The 25243-nt window shown below is 34.4% G+C and overlaps 1 protein-coding gene across 13 annotated transcripts in view; it reads right to left on the reverse strand.

Annotated features, from left to right (window-relative positions):
* Positions 1–256: 256 nt before the first annotated feature.
* The window catches only part of LOC116338347 (homeobox protein 5), a 41268-nt gene continuing 16281 nt past the window's right edge, over positions 257–25243 (reverse strand). For 3 of the 13 annotated variants that reach the window (XM_031763534.1, XM_031763535.1, XM_031763536.1), the window contains exons 2-16: positions 21646–22608; positions 17121–17301; positions 16684–16809; positions 16435–16604; positions 13518–13982; positions 11114–11461; positions 8825–9952; positions 7154–7376; positions 5992–6108; positions 5607–5876; positions 5262–5543; positions 4782–5181; positions 3344–4700; positions 2290–3245; positions 257–2209 (exon numbers count right to left, since the gene is read on the reverse strand). In XM_031763534.1, coding sequence (XP_031619394.1) covers positions 1784–2209; positions 2290–3245; positions 3344–4700; positions 4782–5181; positions 5262–5543; positions 5607–5876; positions 5992–6108; positions 7154–7376; positions 8825–9952; positions 11114–11461; positions 13518–13982; positions 16435–16604; positions 16684–16809; positions 17121–17301; positions 21646–22135 — 6939 coding nt within the window. In that variant the 5' untranslated portion in view covers positions 22136–22608 and the 3' untranslated portion in view covers positions 257–1783. The remainder of the gene's footprint in view (positions 2210–2289; positions 3246–3343; positions 4701–4781; positions 5182–5261; positions 5544–5606; positions 5877–5991; positions 6109–7153; positions 7377–8824; positions 9953–11113; positions 11462–13517; positions 13983–16434; positions 16605–16683; positions 16810–17120; positions 17302–21645; positions 22609–25243) is intronic. The other 10 variants (XM_031763538.1, XM_031763537.1, XM_031763539.1 and 7 more) reach the window with 10 other exon arrangements.

Raw genomic sequence — 25243 nt, forward strand, 5'->3', positions numbered from 1 at the left:
GTTGGAATGTAAGCATTTACAACACGGTGTTGTCAAAATCATAACCTTAGTTTTGTCAGTGTACTTTTCCCAGAAACTTTAAAATCGCTCTTTCAAAAAATCTTTTCTAATCATATTCAATTAAGAAAATAAAAATTCAAAAAAGAAGGTACAAACCATTTTTTAACGAAAAAAATAATAATCATAAAACTGAAAATCAAAAGAAACATGCAAACAAAAAAGTGAGAAATAAAAAAAAAACAAAATCATAAAAGAGTACTTTCTTTAAATTACTTATAATTTATTCATTTCAATTACATTGTAATAGTTGTTGTACTTCAAAAATGTAAACACAACTATGTTTCTCTCTCACTCTAACATTCAACTCGCGTCCAAAACAAACATAATTTTAAAGAAAAAGAAAATTATAACGTCTATTCGTTTTATGATTTTCATTTTATAAATAATTCTATAGCTTGTTACGGCTACAACTTAATTTTAATTTCACTTTCATCTTCTCATGAAGCAATACAAACAATTTAGCTAGCTCTTATTATGACAATTAAATAGATGTGTGTTTGCGCACGCGATTTTTGTTTGTTTCATTGACTGATCGCATTGCTTGAGATCATTCAAAAAATGAATGCATTGAACAAGCGCTGAACTTTTGACTATTGTCAACATCGGACAAATGCAAAAAGTTTCCATGGAATCGTGCATTCATTTTCATAAATGAAATCAAATTTTGGCATAAAAGTCGATCAAATAAATACACGTGCGCACCCGAGAAAGAGAAACATGTATCGAACACACGGGGACAAATATATAGCTATGCTATGTGGCGTATACAAATTAATGGAAATAATAACCATTTTTATTGTTTTTAAAACAACAAAAAGAATATATTTAAAAAAAAAAAATCATCGATGAGCTTATAAACTTACTTTCAGGGCCATTGGTGAGTGTGTATGTGTGTCTGTGTGTATTTGTTTGCAACAATTAAACAAACAAAAAACGAAAACAATAATATATTTAATCGAAAAAGGAACAAAAGTTTCTATTTCCACATTTTGATAATTTTATGTGATTTGAATTAGACTGAATATGTTTTCTTTTAACGTTCTCTAGAACGTAGCTCAAAAAAAAAAAAAATAATAAAAAAAATTGTCTACAATGCAAATTCATAATAAATTCGATCTAGTGTCATTGAAAAGGAAAACCAATTCAGATTAAAATAACTTGAAGAAATTAAAAAAAATAAAGTGAAAAAAAGGGAAACAAATGAAAACAAAGTAAAAATCGTATAAAAATAGATAACCGAATGATATTTACGTGACATGCGTTTGAAACACACATAACATACACGGGAATTAATTACTGGGATAATAGCATGTGTGTGTGTGTGTGTCTATTGCAATTCGCAAAACTGGTTTTTTTAAAGCTTTTTCATTTCTTTTTCCACTTAAAAAAAAATAAAATCAAATCGAATCAAAGGCTTGCATGTCTCCGTTTTGGATTATGCTCATTCAATTAATATGAAAGAACCTCATTTCTGGACACTAGCAAAGCAATAGAATTTCGCTAAATTCTTCTTTTTTTTCTCTCTTTTTCCCCACATTTTCGTTGACATATTTCTTTTCCGTTTCCCTACGTAAATGGAATGACCCAATTTGCAAGAAAAACTAGGCATTCGTCTTTGAACCCATTTAAGCGGTTACCGCTCATTTTTTTTTCTCATTTCTACAGCGGTGCGTACCGTTAGCTACAATGCTTAACACCTACCGAATCGGAAACGTTTGTTTCTCTAAGCATTATTATTGTTGTTATTATTATTTGTTGATGAGTTTTCGTTACTTTTGACAAAATCAATTTGTGCATATGTGAAGGTGGGTGCTTCAGCGCCTGTGATTGGATTTTGAATTGATGCAAGATTTCCTACCGTATTGTTATTGGCTAATGGAGCTGCAGCGGTTGAGGAACATGCAGGTAAATCAAGACTAGCATAATGTAATTCACGTTCAGAACTAACAGATGGTGGCCGTGATGTGAACACTGTTGTCGGTGTTGTTTGAGCAGATTGTTGTTGTTGCAATTGTTGTTCGATCACCGAAATAACGGATGACGGACGAGACGATTGACTATAATCTGAACCCGACGATAAAAGCGACGAGGATGATGGCCGTGTTATATTGGTGCCACTGCCACATAATGTTGATGATGATGAATGCACCTGAAATCACAGTGAAATACACAAATTAATGACTAAATCAAATTTCCGAATCGAAAACAATGAAAATGAGTATAACATACCGATTGTGTGCCCAATTCGTTCAACGGTGTTGATGTAAGCGAAAATGTGGATGTTGATTGACGTTCGCTATTTGCCGAATTGGGTCGATGCAACGGTGTAAATGTGGTTTTTTCGCTATTTACTGAATTTGGTCGGACAATTCGGCCAACACCACTGCTGCCACCACCACCACCCATTGAATGTGATGAACTGCTTGGTCTTAATTCAAGTAATTCATATCCACCATTATCAGCGGAGGGTTTTCGTTGTTTTTCAACTGGTGCCGAATGTTGACGACTGAATGACGTGCCTGCCGTTGAAACAGACTTACTACTACTATTACTACTACTACTCTGTTGGAACACTTCTTTGTCAGCGCGTGAGGTAATCGGTTTGAAACCATCGATACTATTTTTGACTTGGGTATTGGCCAACACTTTGTCCGGATCATTGTTGGTTGTGACAAGTGCCGTTTTCTTCAATGGAAAAGTGGCTTGTGCGGGTTGCACTTGAGATTGAGGTGGTTGTTGTTGTTGTTGTTGTTGTTGTGGTTGTTTTTGTTGTGCTACGATACGTTTGCTCATTACCGGATTCATGATTGTGTAATCACCTTCATCACATGTTGAATTTTTGGAATTTGTTGTGACATTCGTTGGTGTCGCTGTCGTTATCGTCATTGTTGATGCAATATTGATTGGATTACTTGAGCTTGAAGTGGGACTTGTACATTCCATTTTTGTTTCGTCAATTTTACTGCAGCCGAAAAATGACGATTTCAATTTTTTTATATTCTCTTTTGGACTAAGCGTTGGCCCCGTATTTCGTATAGATTTACTTGAATTACCACCAATTGTCATGTCAGCATAATCACTGCTCAGCACATCGAGCGGTATGATTGGTTTGATTGTAGCGCTGTTGGCTGGGAATGCAGACGGTGTCGTTGGATCTGATTCACTTTCCGATAATCGCAAAGTGCCTGTTGAATATGAAAAAAATACATTTTTATTAATTTCGAAAGCAAAAAAAGACAAACTCTGACGTCTGTTGCAAACAAAATTCAAGTAAATAATTTACCTGTCGTTCCGTCTACAAAGCATTTTCGATTTTGTTCTTCGCAAGGCAACTGCATTGATTGACTAGAAAAGATTTGTTTATTCACACCGTTATTTGGGCTATTCGGACTGAATGGAAATATGGTTGATGATGATGCATTATGCGATGTCAAATCACCGGTTGGCGTTGTAATGCTACATTCACTCGTCGAATCGGACGATGTTTGAGCGCTTGTCGACTTAAGATTTGTATTTAAACTTAAAAATGTTGGCGGAATCATTTTGGACGCGGCAAAACTATGAATGATTGGATGATTTTGTGGTTGGGTGCCAATTGTTTGCTTGGAAATTGTCTTGGCATTGGTTGGCTGAGATTGTGTTTTCTTAATTGTAATTGGAAGTGAACGTATGCGACTATTTCGCGATTCAATGGCATGTGTGGAAATTTCAATGCTACTTGTGCTGCTGCAATCACTGCTTGCACTCGATGTACGTGGTATATTGCCACCAAAATTCATGTCGATATATTCATTTGATGATGATATCGATGACGAGGATGACTGACGATTTCGTTCCATTATAACATGACCAACTTTGTTGTTGTTATTTAAATTATTTGAATTATTTGCTGTCGTTCGATTGTTCCATGACATTTCCATGTAGCCATCGGGTGCACCGCCAGAGCCTACGTGATGCATACCAATTTGCTGCTGTTGCGTTTGTTGTTGTTGTTGTTGTGGGTGTTGTTGTTGCAAATGCTGTTGCTGGAGTTGTTGTTGATGTTGTGATAATTGACTAGAAATTTTAGATACAACCGTTGCGCGTACATTTACCGGACTCATGTTCAAATAATCATCGTTGCCAATTGAATTTTGATGTGTTCGCGCCTGTACCGGAATGGTTCGATGCATTGAACCGGGCGATGAAATGCTAGCCGTTCGATTGACATGTTTGGTTGGTGACGATGACATACTTGATGATGGATTTGCGCCACCACGTTGAAATGTCAAACTGTTTATGCTGTGCTTTGAATCACTGCTACCGACTGGTTTCATTGACATGTAACCATCACTGTCGGGACCATCGTTGGAGCGTCTTGCAATGGGCACCGGTTGTGATACACGTGTTGTCATCATTGCTTCTTTTAAACATGACGTTCCTGATATTGATGCAGACTTTTTTCTCTTTCCATTATCCGATTGATTTGCATTTTGCGGATATTCAATTTCCATAAGATCATAGCAACTTGAATGCTTTGGATCGTAGCTTGAATCGGTCGACAATGAATCATCATCTTTTTTCGTAAAATCGATTTCCATCAAATCATCCATCGGATCGATTGAGTTGCTTTTGGCATTGTTGAGACTATGACAACTCTCCTATTCAATGAAATTTGAAAAAAATTGACAGTTTTTGATTTAGATAAAATTAATGAATATTCAATATTTATGTATATTTACCGTTGATCGTGGCCCGTTTGTCAAGTATAGGGAGCTGTTTGATTTTTTATTCACATCACTCGAACTATCACCACTGGTCGACGATGTCAATGTAATATTATTGTTCAATGCATTTTGATTTTTTTGCATTGAATTGATAGACGTTTTATTGTTGTTTATCGTTGTATTCAAATTTGCAATATCTTGACTATTTGCTTTCAGTAAATTCGTTGAGTTAATTAAGCCTCGGTAGAGATCAGATCGTGCCACTTTGGCACGAGATCCCACAGAAAATGCTCGTACTCGTGACGTTGTATTGTTGCTATGCTCAGCGGATAGCATATCAACACGCATCTTGCGTTTATTGTGCTCCAAACGGCTTCCCACCGAATATGCACGAATTGGCCGCTCAAGAAACATGCTGTAACCAATGAAAATTTATTAAATTTTGTACGTCATTGTTTTCTTATTGAATTTAAAATGGAATTTGATGGCACTTACCTTGGATCATCATCGTCGGGTGTAAAATGTGATACGACTTTGTCGAGTTGATATTCGGCAAAACGCAGATCAGTTGATGGTGTGCCCGATGTAATGCTACAGCTCGATGCAGCCGAACTCATGCTGCTTGTATTGTTTGCATGACGATGATTTTGTTCCATATCGATGTACTCTTCGCCCATTGGCCGAACACCACTTTGAACTGGTACATACGAATCAACACAATCTTCGGCCAAACTTGATGTTTGACTGTGTGCACACGAATTTGTTCCCGTAAACATTCTGAAATGCACAAAGAAAACGATTAAAAATCCATCAGAAATCAAGCAATACACGTTTACATACCCTTTATTGTAATCTGTTCCGGGTGACATCATCATATAGCCCGTGTGATTTGGTTGATCAATAACCGGTGAATTTCCGTATGGACTGTATGAAGACTGCGGACTCTCTGTTCGATATTGTTGTTGCTGTTGTTGAGATTGAATTGGCAATGACAGTGATCCACTGCTTGAACCCATACGAAGGCCATTTATATTTGGTATATTTTGTTCGGATGGTATTACAAACTCATCAACATTCTCTTCAGGTATCACAGATCCAGATGGGCATGGACTGAAATCGAAATAGTTATTGAAACAAAAAGCATTAATTAATTTATAAAAACATTTTAAACTGATGACGAAGCAATTGGGTGAAATAGATGTTATTTTTCTCATTAACCACTTACTTGTATGTTTTAACTGGGAATCCATTACTTTCGTCTGGTGTAAAACAACCATCTGGCTCATCAATACTTAACGACGATCCATCACTTTCCGAACAACTCTTTGAGAACGTTTTCAAGCTATATAAAAATAAAGAAACGAATTATTTAATTATTAAGGATAAAATGGTGCTGTATGAATTCTTAAACAAACAAAAAATGGCATTTGTGGTATTCTTTGCCATTGAATTTTGTATGAAAAGTTTTCATTGAAAGGAGCACATTTTCGATGTTAAACGGAGGTCTTTTAAACTAACACAAAACAGAAGTGCAAACCATCGAAAAATTTACATAATTCATGGCAAAGCATTTATCAATAATAATTATACTGCCAATGTTTGTCTTAATTGCATATCAAATGAATCGGTGAATAAAACATTAGATCTTCTCACATTTTTTGCTTCGTTAAGTGAACGTTTTTCAACCATGTAACAGCAGTAATTAGAAACATTATCCATTGATTTTTCAATTTTGTTTTCTTTTCACATTCAATTGATAAAAAAGAACACAACGCGCACGCAATACTTTTGTAAAAAAAGAATCGGTTTTTAATTGAAATTCACAACGGTGCGGTTTACCTTTTGACTTCACACACAGCAATCACACAACGTATCAATGGAAAATGGGGGAATTGAAGAAAACCGTTGTGTGTGTGAGTTTTAGGTTTTTTTTTTTAAACTCTGTAATAATTGTATGCTAAGTTGAAAACTTTTGCGCGGAATAAATCGGAAAATCAATAATGTTATTAAAATTGCCTATTTTGTAATTACATTTAACGATGTGTTTTTTATAATAATGGGGATATCGTCCATTTTAATAATAATCAAGCTTGTGTGCTTCTAATTGTACGTGGCGAAAAGTATATCCATCAGATATATTCTACCAATAATTACGACTTTGTTTCGATTTAATCTTTAATGAGTTTCGTTTAGCAGCGATGTGTATAATCGATTAGAATTGTTCTGTCAATGGATTGTTTCTTCAGTGATTATCGTTGCATAACATGTAATCTAGATGGTGTTTGATGCATCGCTATATATTTCGCTTTCAATTAATCACGCATTGTTTTTTTTTTGTATTCTAATTTTTGACACGTTTGTACACGACGAATCTTTTATTTTTTTACCTTGGACTCAACGGCACCGGTTGATGGTTACTGCCATTATTCGAATTCACTGGTGGACTATGACGATAGCTATTTGTATACATTGAATGCGGACGTCCAGTTATCGCTAATGGTATGGTACGTGGTGGTGGCATCGATTGATTTTGAATCAATTGAGCCGTTCCATCGCTGGTTGTTCGATTATGGGTTGGCAAACTACCGCATCGATCGCGTAAATTTAAACCTAAACACGCATGATTGAGGGAACAAAAATTTATTGTATGAATAAACAAAAATTTTCAATTATCCATCACAAAACTCTTAATTTTAATGTTCGCTTATAATTTATTTAAAAGTTAAGATGAAGAAAAAAAAACTAAAATTATATACTACATACGCAACCATTAAATATTGCCTTGACATTCCCAATATACATGCACAACAAATTATAGATGAGTCAAATATTTCGATCGTTTTGTTTAAATTGAAAGTACTTATATGCAAATATTAGTGATCCAACAACAAAAGGCATGCAAACAGATAAAACCCAATTCAACATTGACTATTTTACAGGCAGTTCGCTCTTCTTTTTTTTATTCCTTCGACAAAAACTACTAATAAATCATGCAATAAAGTAAGCAGTTATATTATACAATGATAGCAGCAATAATACAAGAAATAACTATCAATTTTTTATGAGTCTTAACGAATGGAAGCCCAAAGCATGCTAGCTAATAATCATAAAAATTGAAGATGCCCAAAAGTCAAGGCATTAAAATTGGAATTCACAACGTGAATAGAATGTGTTAGATATATATATGACGGCGCTTCGTTCATTTTTTTTTTTCAACTTCATTCAACCGTTCGAATCGGCAGATTCACCGAACTGAACGCAAATTCATTGATAATTAATTTTTCAAACGTACACTACAAGATTAGTTTTGGTTACTGCTTATGCTCTTTTTTTAGCACAGACAGATAGAACACAAGTCAGAATTTGAAATGGTTTCGCTTTCGAAAATTCGGAAACTCAATGAAACGAAAAGTTATAAGTTATTTATATAATTATGTATTGTTAGACAACAAATGATCCATACGCTTGGAATAAATGTGGTAGATTTGCAGCTCATGTTAGACAATATGAATATTAAAAGTTTTTTTCTTCGTTTTTAGTTTTCGCTGTCATCTTCTTGCTTTCTTCCTCTCGGTTGAAAAGAAGTCGGAAAGAGAGAAGATGAGAGCGAAAGAGATAGAGAGGGAGAGAAGGAATAGAGTCGAGAAGAACGGCATTCAAGAACGAAATAAAGAAAAAAATTAATAATGAGAAAAATTACGTAAAAGGAGAGCTTGTTAGTCGACAGCATAAAATAAGCAAAGTACAATGTTCGGTTTCCGTTTCGCAAAACAACGATATTTTGTGGTTTCAGATCACGTTCTGAACACTCTTCCGTTCCCGCTCGACTCAGTTGCGAATTAAATCGTTGTTGTTAACAAAGCGGAAGAAGACGGTAAAACTAGTTGAGGTAATACGAGAAACTAATGAATATCGCATTGGAGATGAAGTTAGTGAGAGTGAGAGAGAGAGATCTCCGAACACAGATAAAGAGAAAGGAAATAGAAAGAGTTGAGAATTATACTATTCATTATGTGTACGAAGAAGTTTTGAATTGCATTTGCGATAATACTACATACTCCTGTGCGAGTTACAGCCTTTGCAACGTAATGCCGAAACTGTTGTTGTTGTTGCTGATGATGATGATGTTGTTGATGTTATTGCTGTTACGGATGAGGTGGATGATGGGAAAACAGTTAATGAAAGTATGTTTTGATTAATATGATCAATGCTAGATGAATTTGGTGCACTAATTATGATCGATGGTACAATGAGTTCGAATGTGTTTGGGCAAATTTCCGTATAATTAGTATTGAATGTGGATGGAATTTGTGTAATAGTGGTTATAGAATGGTCGCGTTTATATTGTTGCTCATAACAGTCCATAGAATCATGATGGTGCATACCCTTTCGATTTGCCGATGATGATGATGATGTCATCAGTAGGTAGGCGGAATCGCCACACTCCGAATTAATTTGATTTTGATTATTACTGTTATTATTGTTGTTAATGTTTGAACGATTGCAATTTTGATCATTTGTTTTTATTGGTTTATGAGTGCGATTTTTATTGCTGGCCGCTTGTTTATCAATTTGATAAAAACAGCATGTTGGCAAATGTTTACGACTTCCGTCCGCATTTCGTGTTGTGCACATCGTTTCGCACAATTTTCGTAGTATTGATGAACCATTCAGTTCATTTGCGGCAACAGCCGTTATGGATGAATTCGATGACGAATGCACCGATGACAACGATGAAATGCTATTTTTCGAATAGAATGCCAAACCAGATCGAATCATCGATGGATGGTTGGGCGCATTACATTCGACCGATGAATGTAATGACGATGTCGATGCGGCCGATGAGGGAAATATTGTATCAACCACAACCACCGGTGATTCTTCTTCGGTGTGTGGCAGCGAACGTGTTCGCTGATGAAAGGAACTTAGATGATTTGATTTTGTGAGCTGTTGCATTGAAGTTGTGATGCCAGTACCGGACATCATTTGCGTTGGATTTGTTGTGGTTAGCGATTTTGTTTTGCAATGAGAATGATGATCGGGATTTAATTCACTTGGCGATGATAATGATGATGATGTGGTGGTGGTCAATAAAGCAGTTGTTGTTATTGGTAATGAAAATGCTCTTTGATGTGATACAGTTAATTCATTTGACGCAAGAACTGAAAAACTATTTGCAGCTACTACTGTAAAAACAAAGAAAGAGAGAGAAAAAAAATACGTATAACAAAATCAACAGAAACCAAACAAAAACAAAATAATGAACGAAAAATGTAAACAAAAAAAATCAATTCGTATATACTTTGAAAAAATAAATTTGAAATGAATTAAATAAAAAACAATTTGCAAACATTTCCAATCGAATTGGAAAACAAAAGTCAAAGAAAAGAAAAACAAAAATAAAAATAACTAACGAGAAATACGGACAAAAGGGGTTTATACTAATAAGATATCAATGATGATTAGTCACTTATAGATGTTATTTGACAAACTGACTTTTACTTATTGTTAGCATATTTCCTGAAACACATTCTGTTAATATGAGGTTGCGATTTATTATTGTAGAATTTTTTTTAAATATTAAACTAGAAAAATGCAATGAATATCTAAATGAATGACTATGGGCAATGAGTATTTTTCTTATTTCTCTTAAAATATTTTTGTTATCAACATGCAATTCAATTTGTTACTAGAGAATGGAATTGACTACGAACAACAACCACAATAACAACAACAACAAAAAAAAACAAAAGAATATTCACAACAATAGAATGTTATGAATGGGTCAACAAAAAACGTATTGAATAGGCGGTTCGATGAGGAGAAATACAAAAATGAATCGTACAATATCAGTTATGATTAAATTAAAATAGAAATGGAAATAAAGTTGCTGATAAAAATAGTCTATTTTTTTCGTTTGTTGCAGAATATACGGAAATGTTCAAATGCAAGTTCTAAACCACAATCAATTTGCATGGCACAAATGAAAATGTGACAGAAACAATGGCAAGAGCAAATTGAAAATTCAAATGAAGCAAATAAACACAGAAAAAAAATACCGAGAACAATCTCGATGTGAATTTGTAAAGCTACGTTATTGATATTATATCGGCAGGTGGTTGTGTCTACATTATAACGGATATTTTCACCGCAAAATAGGCCAATAATGATAATAATATAAAAAAAAAATGCACTGATGATAGCTCGAGTTATGGAATCCATGCATAGAATTCGATATTGTGTAATGTTTGTTTAGACGAAAAATGACAAAAGAAAGAAGAACGTCCATGTCGAAAGCGAATGGTATGCGGCTTGTGTGTGTGTGTGTATGCGTGTATGAACAGTACCTGAAACCGAATGACGTCGATGATAGGAAGATGATGACTGCACTGAACGAAGATATTGTGGATTACATGTGGTGGTTAAATTGGTGAACGAAGATGTTCCAGCCTTTCCGGCAGCAACGGCGGCCACAGCAGCAATCGCCACTGGCGAATTGATGGCTGATGCCGTTGTTGTTGCTGTTGCCTTTAGTGAATTTGTACTGTATGACGTTGAAGTGATGACAGTTTGACATGGATTTTGTGAAACGATTGTTGTGATCGTTGTTGTCACTACAGCGCCCGATCGCACTGACGTGGCAATGCCAGTTTGTGAATTATTATTATTGATATTGTTATTGTTATTATTTTGTGCTGAAAGTACAACAACATGACATAAACATTTTGCTTTTGGTCATATAAATTGATATATAAATTCTAGAAATATTATTTGTATTTTATTTTTTTTGCAAATAGCGACACCCTTTCCATCTTGTGGAAAGGGAAGATGGCAATTGAAAAAAAAAGAAATAAAAAAAATCTTGTCAAATATTGTCTGAATCAAGTGTGTTTTTATGTGAAAAATAAAATGAAATTGAAGGGATGATGGATTAAAGCGAAACAAATCGAATTGAAAACAGAAATAAATGTAAAAAAAAGTTTCAACGAAATAACAAAGACATCGCATGAAATAGGTGTGTATGTATTTGTATGTGTGAGCATGTTTCAAATGAAAAGAGCAAGCAAAAGTGATATTTTATTCGCAATAAAAAAAATTGAATGACAGAGTTCATATGGTGAATGAGTTTTTGAGTATATAATGAGTACATTGAGTCGATTTACTTTTAAATGCACTTGAACAACTTCTGTTCGAGTTTTCTTTTTCGCTCGCTAGCAAGTTGCGCATCAAAGCAAATTTAAGCATTATACTCTCTTCTTTCTTCTTGCAATGACACTGGCATAGATATAGAATGAAAGAGAGCGCGCGGAAGAAGGGCATAACGACAGAAAGCTACACATGACAACCCTGTACAAGCTATTCCCCCATGAAAATGTCTAAGGAAATAAGTATTTATATTCAGAAAGACGAGTGACGTCAAGCAAAAAAGAAACGAAGATGATTTCAAATCTCAAGGCAGCAAAAAGTAAAATGGTTGGAATTTTCAGAAAAACTTTTTTTTTCCTTTCGTCGGATTCTAGTAGTCTTTTTAGATGATTTTTTGACTTTTCAGAATATTCAAACTTTTTTCATGTTCACTTTATCATTCGTTGCATTCCAAGCATAACTTTACTTTAAGACTTTTTTATTCGCCAAAAAAATGTATTCATCATTTTGTCAGGGAGAGTAGCTTGAACAGTGAAATAAAGATACAGCCATAAGAGAAGCGCCTCTACAAGAGAGGAGGTAGATATCTATAGCGTGACTTTTGGTGCCGTTGAGCGGCATTGTGACCAAACGTATACATAATTATTGTACACATTTTCTCACCATCACGTCCATTATGTTATTATTACTGTGTCAATTTTCGCCCATTTGTTCTTCCAAACAGACGACCACAACCGAAAAACTTTGACAAACAACAAATCACAACCCGACTTTACTCAACAACACTAAAAGTTACAACATTGACCATTAAAATTAGATACGTAATATACACATTGAATAACATCATTTATGTGTATATGCATTATTATCGAACGAATCGTTTGAAAAGAAATGATAAATAAGAACGCAAAAGAAATGTTGGCGATTTGTCATACATTGATTCGAGCGGACAGTATACAGTTATACAGAGCGATATTTGATATAATAATATGTTTGTATTAAATAGAGGCAATAATTTTAGTTGTATTTAGCATATATTAGATATGATTAAAAAGGCGTTTTTTTGTTTCTTTCTTTCCGTTCAATATGTTTCGTTTTCAAAAACTCTTTCATCGTATAGTTTTTCTTTTGTTTTTTGTTTTTATTTGATTCCGTTACGATTCAGGTGTTACTTGATTATAGTGACCGTTAACATTCCTTCTGGATTTGAAAGTACTTATCTTGCAAATTGAAGATAGCAATAATTCTATTTAATTACAAAAATAATCAATGAAAGACACCATACCATGCGAACGAAAGCGTTTTTGAATTGTCGACAAATTGAAAACATACGTTTGCATCCATCAATATATATCACGCACGGATCATGAAAGGGTTTGTTTTTTAGTCATTTTTTGGGGAGTTTTTACTATATGTGTAGCATAGAAGACATGTATACATATCATTAAGTTGTCAGGCAAACGATATTAAATGGAAAGACTAGGTTAAATTAATAATTGAATGCCCCATTGAATGAACCCAAGAAGATCCAAGATGTGATTTTATTCGTGTTTGCAATTATTCGTAATTGAAACAATATTGATTTTGTTTGAATTGAATCCGTACCCGTTTCCTTGTAATTCGAAATTGAATCGGTTGCCTGAGCAATTGTTGGCGATGTCAGTAACGATGGCGATGGCAACGACGCTGACGATGGTGACAATTTCATTGGATCGACACCGGCCTCATCCGGTTTATTTGTTAATTTATTAATCGATAATGATCGTGCTGCATGTAATGATGTTTCTTCAATGTACGTCTCATTCTCCACCGTTTCCGAATTGGTTAGAATAATGTTTGGTGTTGGTGTTGTTGGTATTGTTGGCGATTCATTTGCACGTATCGACGGTGTACTACTGATGACCGTTACAATTGAATCATCCGTTGATTCTTCAACAACTGTATCGGCAACATGATAGCGATAGCACGACGATACACCATGATGGCGATGGTGACTGATGTGATGCGCGTGACTTGGGTTCTGACAATCATGATTCGGTGTTATTAAATATGTCGCGTCATCATCGTGCTCTGTGCGATATTGGATTGCAAGAAGTTTTTTTTTGATTTGAGAACGGGTTCGGACCAAAACTTATAACGATTTTGCCTTTTTTTCTTTATTTTTCAATTTAATATACACAAAAAAATACATCCCTGTAATGCTTTTTCACTTTGAATTCCCTAATACACTTTTGGCGAGAATTAAATTCGACAATTTCTATTTTCCCATTCAATAATTAATAATGGCTCTTCAAAACTATAACAATTCATCTAAATTGATTGGCCCATTTTTTTCGGGCTGATTTATGGAACACGTGACACCATCAATTCAGCTAAAAAGCTGTGCGGGATCAATTTTTTTTATTGTTGTGGTTAATTTTATTTAAAATGCCACCAACAATTTATGTCTTGTGATATTAAGTCAGCGCAGGCGAGACACTACTACATGAAATAGTCATCGAAATATATATGAGTCATTTTATGACAGAAAGTGGTTGTTTTGTTTATTTATGTGTCTGTGTATGAGAGCATTTGGTTTAAATGGAATGTTGCAACAATTTAAGAGTTATTATTGCTCTTGCACTATAAAAAAAACTCAGCAAATTTACTGACAGCGATATGAAAAAAAGATAAATTTACAAAAAAATACACAAATCCAACAGAAGATTATTAATAATTTCGCAATGGATATACACAACCGGGGACTTTAGTTCATTGAATATATATCTTCGGAAAAATTCTATTAAACTATAAATCACAGCTATATAATGTGCAAAAAAACCGTATTAGTTTCAAAATGCAAAAAACATTAAAATTAATATAAAAAAAAAAATATTTCCCATTGCTACTATAATTAAATAAAATTTACCACAAAAAATGATAATAATAATAATAAAACAACAATAAAACTACATGAAATTACAAAAACAGAGTAAAAAAATCCATATTCCATAAATGCGTTAACTTTGAATTAAAGAATAGAGGAAAAGTAACGATTTGTGGTTGAAAAGTGAGAAGTGGTGCAAGAAGAGCAGAAAGGGAACCCATTATATTACTTTCTTAGTAATTCACACAGAAAAAAAAAAAACAAGAGAATTTTGGATGAAAAAAAAAAATCGGGTGGGAAAAGAATAACAGAAAACTTATTTATTGAAAAATACGCGGCCACTTCGAACCAATTTTGCAGAGACGATTCACATTGTTGCAACAATGTTCTACTTTTTATGAGATTTCTCGTCTCCTGGTCAAATTCAAGTTTTGTATTATTATTTTTTGTTTTTGTTTTCATGCTGTGCATGTCTGTGTATGTATGTGTATGAGTGTGTTTTGAATCGATAAGAATTCAAGTTTGGCTCTGAACTTATAATAAATTGAAGTTTTCAACAAAACTTTTGGAAAAACTCAAAACACATGGTCTTATCTTTCAATATATTTTCATCATAATGTGAACATTTTCTTCTCGTTTTCTCTAATGGGTGTTATTTCTTAAGTGAAATAATGTGAGAGTAGAATCAAATCAATTTATTATTAATTTGGGAAAACTGGAGTGACTTTGTAGAGAGAAAAGTGATTGGATTTTATTACAGCCAGAAAGGGGGGGAGAGCCAAACAAAAATTTCCCAACGACTTTTGTGTACCTATGAAAATGTTCGTGTAAGTTTGAATTTACAGAGAAACAAAAATCTATTTTTTGAAAATAGAAAAAACCAAACAATATTAAAACAAAATTGAATATGCTTGAAAAAAGTGTGTTTGTGTTTTTTTTGTTTAAAAAAATTAAATTGAATTGTGTCGCTTCTTTATGAACGCGTACTACTCGCGGAAAAAAAAATTCAAGAGAGAAACTACCGCTACAACGCAATTCAATGTAATGCAATAGTACAAAAACAATGCCACAAAATTCAAAGTAAATGAAAATAGTAGCAGAAATGCAAATCAATGAAATCTCAATTATTATGTAATGCAAATGTTCGAATGTGATTCTGAATTTAAAACGAAGTCAAATTCCTCGAAAGTATTCAAATCAGTTGCTATTGATATGATAGAGTCTGAAAATTACTTTTTTTGTCTTATCATCATTTCTGAGAATTATTTCAGTATTTTCGATGAAAAATAATGTACCATTTATTCTAGATTGTCGGAATTTTTGTTGTTTACGTTTTATTCCATTTGATAATAATTTTGCTGGAACCAATTCAATAAAAACAACAAGTGATAATATTTTTCGAAGAATTATTTTTTCTTATTCATTTTCAAACGACCAATCATAACTGTTATAATAAAACTGATGTTTTTGCATTTTTTTCGTAGAATTTTTTTTTCTCGAATGAATTTGATTTAACAAACATACACTACCATTGAATTGTTTTGATTTGTTTTTTTGTACTAGATTGCATTATATGAATTGATTTGTAGTGGCAATGGCCCCTTTGATAAAGGTCGATGTTATTGTTTTGAAAATAAATTTTAAAAATCCACTTACCAGCAACGGAATTGCCACCGTTTGATGGTGAAAAGTTCAATGTTTTGCTGCCCACATGCGTCTGTCGTCGTTGTAGCACAAGAATTGGCTTGGAAGCCTCGTTCGCTGACGATGAACGATTTCTCATTGGTCCACCGAATTCTTCACGATTTCGATTTGTTGACATTGCACTGTGCAAAGAATTTTTTTTTGTCAGATACAAATTAATCATATTCAATGGAATGAAAAAAAAAGAGGCCAAACACTTACTTGATAATCGTTGTATGCATATTTTGTGCAATCAGAGGATCTTCCGTTTCCATATAAAGCTCTCCGGCGCCAATTGCACTGTGGCGTCCCACTTCCATGTAGAAAAATCGCTGAGAATCGCCACATCTGCAGTGGTCACCAATGGTGAAGAGGAAAAAAAGAACAAAATATCAAATATATGTGTAATATATTGTATAAGGAAAAATGACACCAGCCAAAAAATGCTTTCGACGAAACGAGAAAAAAAAATGCCAGAAGACGGAAATTTTTTCCCCTCACTTGTATAAATAGACAAAAGGAATCACGATAAAATAATCGCACGCGTATAATATTTAAAAAAAAAATGTGATAAAAACAAGAGCATTTCGATGTAGGCCCATAAAAAAGAGAAAGCAAAGAAAATAGAATCAGACATAAAAAAAAATTGATGTTGTTACCGTCTGATCGTTGTCAATAGAAACTCAACGTATGGCATTCGTTGTTCCCCATTTTGTGTGGTCTTTGAGCCGGTCTGTGACAGTCGCAATGCTTTATCGGTTAAACAAAGATGATACGTGCCAACGATATTTTTCTCAACTGCCAAACCTCTGCGATGTACTTGCACCTCCCACACATGCTCTGAAAATAGAAATGAAAGACAAATATAATCAGAGAATGAAATTCGCATCATCGAAATAATAACAATAATCATGATCAAAATCATCGCTGCCATCATCAAAAGTTGAATATTAGCACGATGTGCCGTGCGATTTGTTTTCTCCTAGTTTCATTTTTTTTGTGGCTCGCAAATGCCGCTGATCTTTAAATCGCAAAAAATCTTAAAATCTTAAATCGCATTCTTTTCGCCGCCCAAACTCACAAACGTGGATAAATTATTATTGTCTGACTCACATTATTAATACAAACCGAAAAAAAGCGATAGTTTTGTATTTAAAATGTCTCGTGATTGCTTTTATATTTATAGAATTGTTATTTAAATAAAAATATAGGCAGTTGTTGCAAACTGATGTAATAAATAAACGTTTTTCGCGTTTGAGTATATCACAATCACGTCATCACAATGTTTACGTCATCGGGCACCGGGATAATATCGAATGTGAGAAATAAACTGAAACACATTTACTTGCCATATGTGTATCGATGTGTGTTTTATTGTGATAAAAAACAGACACATAGAGAGAGAGAGAGAGAGCACACAAATATGGGTAAAAAAATGAGGCCCATGTGACAGATAATCGCACTCATAACGATCGCATGTTAGAAAATAGTTTATGCGTATAAGCGTGAAGCTTTTTAAAATGCGTGTGTGTAATGCTTATCTTTTACAACAATTCATTGCTTTCATGTGACGCACACGTCACCATGCGTGTGGAGACCATTTTTATTCGCTTCTTGTGAGCAAAATTGTGCCGCTGGTGTATCGGTTCGCCGGAGTAATTAAATTAAGAGTACATACAAATGTCACGATATGACATATATGGTGCACAGCACAACCAATCACGGAAAGTCCGATTCATGTAATACACACGACTTTTTTTTTTGCTCTTTATTTGCAAAAGTCCATTACATAAAATAAAACATGGCAAATTATCGATATTATAGAAATGAAGCATCAATGTTATTTCTCTTCGTCTAATTTTATCGCGCATTTTTTCACGCAGCGCAATCGATGGTGTGTTTATCACAACAGAATCCTCTCGATGTGGCATCCAAAATAGCTTGTACGAAGAATGCACAATATATACTATGAACTCTTTCGAACACATAGATATTGAAGATAACAAGGAAACGGACAACGTCGAAGGCGATGAATAAAAATGTGTAACTTTTATTTATATTTGCTCTCTTTTTGTGTCTCATTCTTCAGGTTGTTTTTTCTTCTTCTTCTTTGCATGTGTACCTTTGCCATATTACTTTTCATCTCTAGACCAATAAAACAAGTATTTATGCGATTTTACGATCGAGCATGCTTAATACATATTCAGTATCTCTATCACTCCATCATTCACTCATTCGTTCTCCTTCTCTCACTGTGTGTCTCTCTCATTTTCTCTCTGCAATTCATTCGCTCGTTTTTCCCCCGCTCATTTGCTCAATCCAATTTGAAAATGCTAGCACATTCTTCATTTTGTTTGACTGAAAGAATTTCTTCCTACCATCCTCTCCTTTTCGCTCTCTGTATTTTCTCTTCGTTCGAGTTTCTTTCAGCTTCATCTACTGTTTGAATTTACTTAATGTTTGATTATTTTGCGCTACAATGTTGCTATAATAGCATCATAAATCTTAAAATGTTGCATTTTCGCGTTTAACTGCTTTACTGGTTCGCTTGTTTTCAAGAGCACACAATGCGAACGAAAAGTAAAAAATTATATATAATAAGAAGCAACAACAACTCACACACATTCGCATAGCACACACACCGAGTATATTGAAATGAAAACAGTTAAAGAAGAAAAAAAACCACTTGTAGCTAAATTATAAAAACGTGGAACAAAAAGCGCAGCAACAGCAAATAAAATAAACACTGAACGAACAGAAAAGCACAACCATACACACACACACATATACACATGCCGAACAAAACCAAATAAACAGTAACAGACCTGATTTATATTTTATCAAAGTTAAAACGAAGCGACGAAACGAAAATAAAATGTGGGAAAAAACGGCAAACCGAATGAACTAACGAAAAAAAAAAACAACAACAACAACATCGACGAAAAACGTTACGATTTCGTTTCATACCAAAAGAAATACATTCACCGCATAGAGCAAAAGAGTACGATGTGGTTAACAATAAACCAACAATAACAAAATATAAAAAAAATTGTGCATATTTTTTGCGCCGTTTTTGGTGTGCTTTTATGAAGTACATATATTTTATTGGGCATTCTTGTCAATTTTGATGAACCAGCACACACGTTCATTCGCACAAGTTTATGCTGCGCTAATTTTCGATAATAAATTGACAAATTCTTTTCATATTTTGAGCCGAAACAAAACTCGGCCGCAATTTCGATTATGCATTTTACACGAAAAACAACTCGATTCGAACCGAACGACAAGCAACAATGTTGCGTTTCATTGCTTAAAATATCAGACAGCAATGACATATCAAACTATAAGAGAAAAGTTGTTTGGACAACACCGTATATTTGCCAATTACAGGATCATTTCGGTTTTGTTTATTTAAAAGCCAGAAAATGTTTTGTGTGCTTTTTTTTAAAATGAAATCTCGGTTCAACGAATTTTCTGATTTTATACCAATGTTTGACAAAATTATTAAAACAGAAGAATAAACGAAACAGAAACGCAAATTGTGAATAGCGTGTGGAAATGACAAAACCAAATAAATGTAAAACACTCAACAGAGAAGTCATAACAAATTCTCATTATTTGTTTGGACTTCAGTTATTGTCGTCTATTTTATAGAATTTTACATCAGTGCTTCTTTGGACGACCCTGCACTGATCGAATTGAAATGAACTACGCACTAAATTAAGCGGTTCAATGAGAAAATGAGCATGATAGACGATTGCGAACCAAAACAGCAAAGACGACGGACGACAATAGCAACAAACAAAGCGGAACCGAAAAAAATGTAAGAGAGAACTAAAAAAAATCAACAAATCAAATTCAAGAAAGACAGACTATTTTCAATTTCTCGATCGGTCGTTTTTCCATTGCACTTTATCTCTGAAGACAGTGAACAAGAGAAGTTATATACGCTCACGCGCAAAAGGCGAAATATACAACATAACGAACAGACTTGTCCCCGGCCAATTCAAAAAAAAAATAAATAATAAAAATAAATAAATCGAGAAATGCCATTGTTGATATCTCTTTGGAAAATCACAGAAATGTAAAAATAATTAGCCGCACCAATGGATTGCCTATTGGTTGCGATTCGATACAGACATATATATTCCTTTTAATTCTGTATTGCTGCTGCCTTCGTTGATTTCTCTGTTTATGTTTGTTGTCGTCGTCGTCGTCTTGTGGTTCTTTTTTTCGTTCATTCGTTCGATTGAGCGCGCACATAATATAGTATGTGCCGTTTTTCTGGGAAAGGCCGGGGATCAATTAAGTGGATTGTTACTGTATTGTTGTGTAGTTTTTTTTCCCTTTTTTCACGACATATTCGCCAGTCGCAACAGATCCACAACATTACACGAAAACAAAAACCACGCGAAGGAATGCGTTTCGGGCGGTTATTTAGATTTGTGTATATTGATTTCATTCTCATTCCCGCCACTCTCGCATTCTCATTTCTCGTTCTGGTTGTAACAATGTAAACTTACAACCTCATAAACCATTCGCCTTTAATTTGGGACTGATTTATAAACCGTTGAAAACGAAATAAAATATCGCTGTTACAATGTGTTGTGTTTTGTGTTGAATATATGTGCAACAAATGATAATGCCATAAAATAAAAAAAAGCGATCGCTTGTTCGCGGGCGCGCGCACATTAGCTCATACAAATATTTTTGTTTGTCCTGAGACCGCCAACAATATTGACTCTCGTGTGTCGTCTGTATGCCATTCGCAATTTTATTATACATAAGTTTTTCTTTTCGTTGTTGTTGTTTTGTTTCAATTTGAATTGGTTGATTTTCAACACGGGCGAGATTAAGTCGAGAGCAAAATTTATGTTATGTTCAACCAGCCATTTCATAATATAATAACAATAATTTTTCAATTCTTTCCAATAAATGCACTCTTGTTGAAACGTCTTCATTAAACCTGTCCGCGCCAAAACACTGGCGTCATTTATTGTTGACCGTACATTTGAATTTTGAAATGCATTCACACAAACAATTTGTAAAATTTCATCCATTAAATGGATTTTTTTTTGCATTTTGACATTGTTTTTCGTTGAAAAAATTGAATTTGTGTGTGTGTTTGTTTACATTTAAAAACAATATGTGATTGTATCGTATTTTATTTCATAACACACTTACCAAATGTGGTGCGTGGCAAATCTACTTCACTTTCTTCATGTTGTCGTAATATTTGTAATGCATCCAACCATTTGTTCATTTCGGATTCATTTTCCATGACAATGCAAAAGCTGTCCTCTCTCGTATACAGTGCGATTACGAATTTTTGCTTTGTGTCCAAGCGTTGGCTGATGTGAAAACAACTTTTCAGCACAATACTTCGTTTTGGATGACCGAAACGCGAACGAAACTTTTTCTCACTGTCATAGTATTCTAAGCGGGCTGGTTTTTCACCGTTATTACTAACAAGCACGAAATATTTTTTCTTCATTGTTTTTTGTTTCTTTAAATAGCCCTGCAAGCACACGCCCAATTTATCGGCGCTTGATGCCGTTTGTTTCGATGATGACTTTGGATTCCGTAGGCTATTCTGTGATGTTTCCATCACATTTTCATTATTGGCCGCATTTGTTGCGGCCGATGACGGTAATGACGTTGATGTAGCTGACATTTTTGTTTTCTTTTTCCTGACTCTTTAATTTCCGTTTTGATTTTTTTTTTAAACAACTATATTTTTCAGTCAGACTTGTATGTTTCCTGTTTTTTTCTTTTGTATGTTTCTGTTTTTTTCGTTTACATTTGATCGATATCAAAATTGAAATCGAAATCGATCTCGGTCTGTTTTCTTCATACACAAATTTTCATTGGATTCACTTGTTCTCTTAGTTTTGTCATTATATTTATATTGAATTTATTTGTGTGGGCCATTCCATATTTGGATTTTCCCACCTGAAACAACTTTCTTTTCGAATTCGCACTTTTTTGTTCACATTTTGTCTCTTTTTTTCGCTTTTCAATTTACATTAAAAAATTTCTTCGTTCACATCGTAACGGTTTGTGTATATGCGATTTAAAGTTGACTGTTGTATTTTTTCCAATTTGATTCTTTTCCCTCACCGCATCCGTATCCGTTTCATTGTATACCTGCGAAAAAAACAGAAAAAAATTGTTTTAATTACTATTTCAATCACAAATTATTTCGTTTATTTTCTGTTGTGGAAAATTTGGTTTGAATTTGCGATTGCGCATTTCAAATAAACGTGGAATCGAAAGATGTTCGATGTTTTCGAATTGAAAATGCTTTCATGCACTACCATTAAATCACAGCAATTTGTATCCATTCAAAAGTTTTTGTTAAAAGAGCAATAAAATAAAATAATACGACTTGACTTCAATGCAAGAATCCAGTCGTATCTCGTTTAACTAACCAAACTGATCTGATTTTTTTATTTCGAAAAACTCGCGGAATCACTTATTTTTCGACGCATCCTCGAAAATGCGCAGCTCCATCAATTCATTACGCCGAACTGTGTGTTGTGTATGCTTTGTCTATACTATATTATACGAGAGACTGAATGGTGTGTATGAAGTATGTATATGCGAGAACGAGTGTTCAATCTTTTCAGCTCTCTCCTCTCTCTCCCTCTCGCTCTCACGGATCACAGAAATTCTTGTTTTCGTTCTCAGAGACTGACTTTAGATATTCTGTGGTTAGCTGTGCGCATTTTTTACTTCTTCCTCTTCTTCTATCTCAAATATTTTGTTAACGCGTTGTTGTTATGTATATATCGACAACGAAGACAGCATGCCATATTGTGCATAAAACGTATTGAGTGAAAAAAAAAATATTTTAAAAGTTTTATGGATGACCAGAGCGGAAAAGAAAAAAAAAACATACACACATAGCACACATCGCGAAATCAGAGAAAAATCAAAAACAACGGTGGGAAGAGAAGAAGACAAAAATTACTGTATAGACAAAGCGCGCGAATATACTCTATATGTATATATTGGTTGGAGACCAAGACACATACCACGACAACTGAAACGAAAACAAGATCCATGATACCAGGAAACCGCAAATGTAATAAAACAAACATCAACAGCGGCAACGGCAGCCACCACTAGTAACGGCCGATCAACCGACCGAGACACTCTCTCATATGCACAAGCACATACATATAAAGCGCATTGTGCAGCCAAAAGCACACGGCCATTCCATCGACACACGACAAAACAACATTCTTATTCCTCAAAACAACAAAATGTGTACGTGTGCAATTTGCAGAGAGAGGAGAGAAGGAGAAAGGGAGAGACGGGGAGAGATGGCGAGAGAATAAAAAGAATAACGAAGAGAATAACGCGCTACTTCATAATTCAAATGCGGGGAAATGTGTATTTTGGTGAGTGCGCGATTTGTCTAGCCAAACAATAACTCATCGATTGTTGGCGAAAACCCGAATAAGAGAAAAAGCGCAAAAAAAACAGACAAGACACGGATAAAAACATATTCAGAGAATGAAGAAGCAATTGCGCGCGGGCATACAGCAGAAATAAGAAGAAGAAGAGAACAAAACAACATTCCGCATGATGTACTTTTATCGATATATATACACATTAAACATTGAATCACTTTGCGATTCTGTAAGCACACACATCAATTATCTACCATATATACTTCTTGTTGTTGTTTATTGGCAATTTCTTTAATCATTTTCAATCCAGTATTGCAACATTGTCACATTAGTCATAAAAGTCGTTGCTGCGTTTATTTTATTTTTCTATTTTTTCTCTTCCACGAATTTCGGCGTCGCGTTAAATTTCCAAATAAACAACATTCCAATGTGAATCAGCGACGGTGGTCAGTAGCTCGGTGGGGAGGGTATTATTGTAAGTGTCAATAACAACGTCCAGCAGTAGCTGTAGTTTTAAAAACAATGATAAAGCCAGTTTTAACAAAAGAAGAGAGAGGGAGAGAGAGAAGGGAGAGAAAAAATGTAAGCAACAAAACAATATGCACTGGTACACAACAAATTAACTGGTAATCGAATATTTACACGACAATATAACTTGACCGCGATGTCGCACACGACACACATTCCATTGCCGCAATTCTATGCAAGCAATTCTATGCACAAAAAATCCAGCAAAAAGAAACAAACAAACAAGCAAACAACAAAACCTGAGAACTTTATCTGAATAAGCACAATATGAATATGAACATATATCACAAAAGTGACCGAGTGATAGAGACTGAGAATGGTACACAGTGAATAACTGCCATCGTAATGAATAACTTGTTGTCCTCAGAAAATATGGCAACCAACGAACGAAAATATTGAACAATTCAAATGAAAACAGCAAAAAAAAACTGCATAGATATGAAGAAAAAAGAGTGCCGGTGAAATGCGCGCTCACAAAATAAATATGATACGTGTCACACGCCTTTGTGTATGCTTCGAAGTGTTATAGTTTGTGAGTGACATTTAAATGGAACCAGCACAATGAGAAGAGTGCGACAGAGAGAGGTGCTGCAAGCGCTCATTTGAAACTGAAACACATTGCACATAGTAATAAGTAAATGGTAGAACAAATGCACGTAGTTGATAAGAACCAGTCACAAACATACGCTTTTTTCTGCGCGTCCGCCCGCGATCACGCTCACTCGACTTGCTCGTTTGGCTTTGCACAAATGTATATTTAATTTGCATATTTCATAAAATTTTCCGAGAACAAAACCATTCGCAATGGCCGTGAATTATATACTCTATCCCTCTCG

This window comes from Contarinia nasturtii, unplaced genomic scaffold (genome assembly GCF_009176525.2).
Source record: "Contarinia nasturtii isolate CC-2019 unplaced genomic scaffold, AAFC_CNas_1.1 Cnas_scaffold_350, whole genome shotgun sequence".
NCBI classification, from domain to species: Eukaryota; Metazoa; Arthropoda; class Insecta; order Diptera; family Cecidomyiidae; genus Contarinia; species Contarinia nasturtii.